This window comes from Chenopodium quinoa, unplaced genomic scaffold (genome assembly GCF_001683475.1).
Source record: "Chenopodium quinoa cultivar QQ74 unplaced genomic scaffold, ASM168347v1, whole genome shotgun sequence".
NCBI lineage: Eukaryota > Viridiplantae > Streptophyta > Magnoliopsida > Caryophyllales > Amaranthaceae > Chenopodium > Chenopodium quinoa.
The window spans coordinates 771,887-774,521 of NW_018745174.1; the positions used below are offsets into that span (position 1 = coordinate 771,887).

General features: G+C 29.9%; 1 protein-coding gene across 1 annotated transcript; it reads right to left on the bottom strand.

The window, feature by feature from the left end:
* Positions 1-366: 366 nt before the first annotated feature.
* Positions 367-1,453, bottom strand: LOC110710514 (keratin-associated protein 17-1-like). The gene is made up of 3 exons (XM_021888834.1): positions 1,313-1,453; positions 1,006-1,131; positions 367-735 (listed from the first exon to the last, which is right to left on the bottom strand). The coding sequence occupies exons 1-3, from the start codon at positions 1,380-1,382 to the stop codon at positions 623-625; spliced, it is 309 nt and encodes a 102-aa protein (XP_021744526.1). The 5' UTR covers positions 1,383-1,453; the 3' UTR covers positions 367-622.
* Between the last annotated feature and the right edge of the window lie 1,182 nt (positions 1,454-2,635).

Sequence of the window (2,635 nt, forward strand, 5' to 3'; positions counted from 1 at the left end):
AGCCTATTTTTAATTTGTACATTTTAAAAATAAACGTTATTATACATGAATTTAAATAAGAATTGCGTATATTTTGTAATTTTAATTTTTTTAAATTTTAATCAATATTATGATATAATATCTGTTCAATGTTGTCTAATTCATAGTTCAATGAAATCGGTCATTTATTAGTGTGCTATTTAAAATTGTTTCAAATTTCCTACGATAAGTTGATAGATTTTAGTTGTAATGTAGAAATTTCCAATATTTAAATTTCAAAAATGTTAAATATGATACAAAATATAAAATATATTTAAAAAAAAAAAGGTGCATGTGCTATCCAAACAAAATACAGTACAATACTTGATAAGATTGATAACGATGCTTAATACTTTTAAAAAAAACTTATTATTATGCACTCCGAATCAAATCCATATGGGAGAATTACAATTTGAGCAGTGGGATTAAAATGGAAATAAAAGTGAAATACACGTAACAATTTAAATATGACAAATCAAAAATACATAATGCTGGAATAATACTACTTATCATCAGTAGCATATATATTACTCCTTAGTAGATATATATATGATCCCATGATGATTAATTGAGAATATATTGTTGAAGAATTTGGACGTCGCAGTTAGTCTGAACAAGTACCACCCGAAAGGGTGGCTGAACAAACCCTCTTTCCACAGCATGGAGCATCAAAAAATCCACAACTTTCCCCAAACCCCTTGCAACCTGAGAATGAGTCTGCAAAATTAACATCCCACTCATCAGAAGCGTGCATTACTATCTTCAATTCGTACGTACGTACCGAGTATTATACTACCTCCGTTACAAGTTATGTGCAACGATTAGACATTTTCCCTCTCTGCTTTATGTAAAATCGTTGGACGTACATAACCTGTAACGGAGGTAGTATATATAATGTTACATTATACTCCGCATATATGTTATACGGAGTACAACAAAGGGCTAAATCGATATAGACGTTTTAATAGGGGCTTTGCTAAGGCTTACCATATACACATACACCTCCACTCAAGGAATCTGAACATGAACCTCCGTTACAACACCAATTAAAAGCCCCACAACCTTCTCCAACACCAGCACATCCTTGTACTTTTCCAACCAACATCATTTGCACTGCAATTTAAATTTATCAATACATACCAAAATTAATATTGGCTAGTAAAAAAATACTTTGTAGATTTTAATAACAAACATATAACTAATAACGTCGTAATTTTATTTTTTTTCCATAAAATTTCAACTCAATACAATTTTAGAAATATAGTTACGAAGCATATATAATTATAAAAATTACCTAATGCAAGAACGACAAATACTTTTAATACATAATTTTTCTTGTTGGAAAACACTAGCTTGCCCTCCATTTTTGGAATGTTAGTAAAGTAGCTACTACTAGAAGATTAAGAAAGTTATTTGCCTTTTTTAATAACTCTAGTAGTTTTTAATGAGGATGCCTCTAACCCTACAACCCGAACCCTATTTATAGTACGTTTTCATTTCATGCAACCTATTATTATAATGTACAAATTATTACTCGTATTGGTTAGTCGTCAGCATCCAGCTCAATATGACATAGGGTTATACAAATGTGGATTTTATTCTTTAATTTGATATTCTCAATTGGGAATTTGGGATCAACACGCATTCCGATCTTATTTCAAATTTTTAATTTAAAACTACATTAATCATTAATAGTAGAATAAAATAAAATAAAATAAGTTGTTGGAATTCTTTTCATAAATAGTACTCTGATCTCTCGGATCTGATAGAATAATAGAGATGTTGCTTTTTTTCACTATTCACATACTCCCTCCGTTTTAAATACTTGCTCCATTTCTCCATGTGCATTTCTCCATGCGCGGAGTTTTAGGAGAAATTGGATAAAGTAATAAAACATTAAGGTAGTGAGGTTGGTGGAAGAATAAAAAAGTGTAAAAGGCAAATGTAGTGGAGAGAATTGGAAGAGAGAGAATATATGTTGGGTCCACCAAGTTAGATAAATTAATTAAATATTGTAAAAGTTTTCCAAATAAAGAAATAGAGCAAGTATTTAAAAAACGGCTGAAAAAGAAAAGTGGAGCAAGTATTAAAAAACGGAGGGGGTATTATACTAACATAATAAAAACATATTTTGTCATAAAATATGTTTTTAGATAGTATTAATATAAAGTTTCATATTAGAGTATGACTTTTAATATAATTTTTTTTAATATCTAATTATATAAAAATAAGGTCAAATTAGTGCATTGACATGTGTGCAAAAGTTGATTATGCCAGTTATTCAGGGATAGAGAAAGCAAATAGCTAGTCATTAGAGCTCAAAGTAGCTAGGGCCCTATTTGGAGGTAGCGTTTGAGGTAACGGTTAGCGTTTTGACCAGTCAAGTCAAAACAGTACTAGAAAAAATTTGAGAGTGTTTAGCAAGGTAGCGATTTTAGTAGCGGTTAGCGATAGAGGTGACGTTTACGTAGCTTTTCTCAAATGTTAAAAATAGTAGCATTTAAAAGTAGTAGCGTTTGGCAAATTTTTATTAATTTTAATGCAATATATATGAATTTTGATATATTTTGTTATTGCAACCCACTACTTTTGCCAAACACTCATACTATCAATCGTT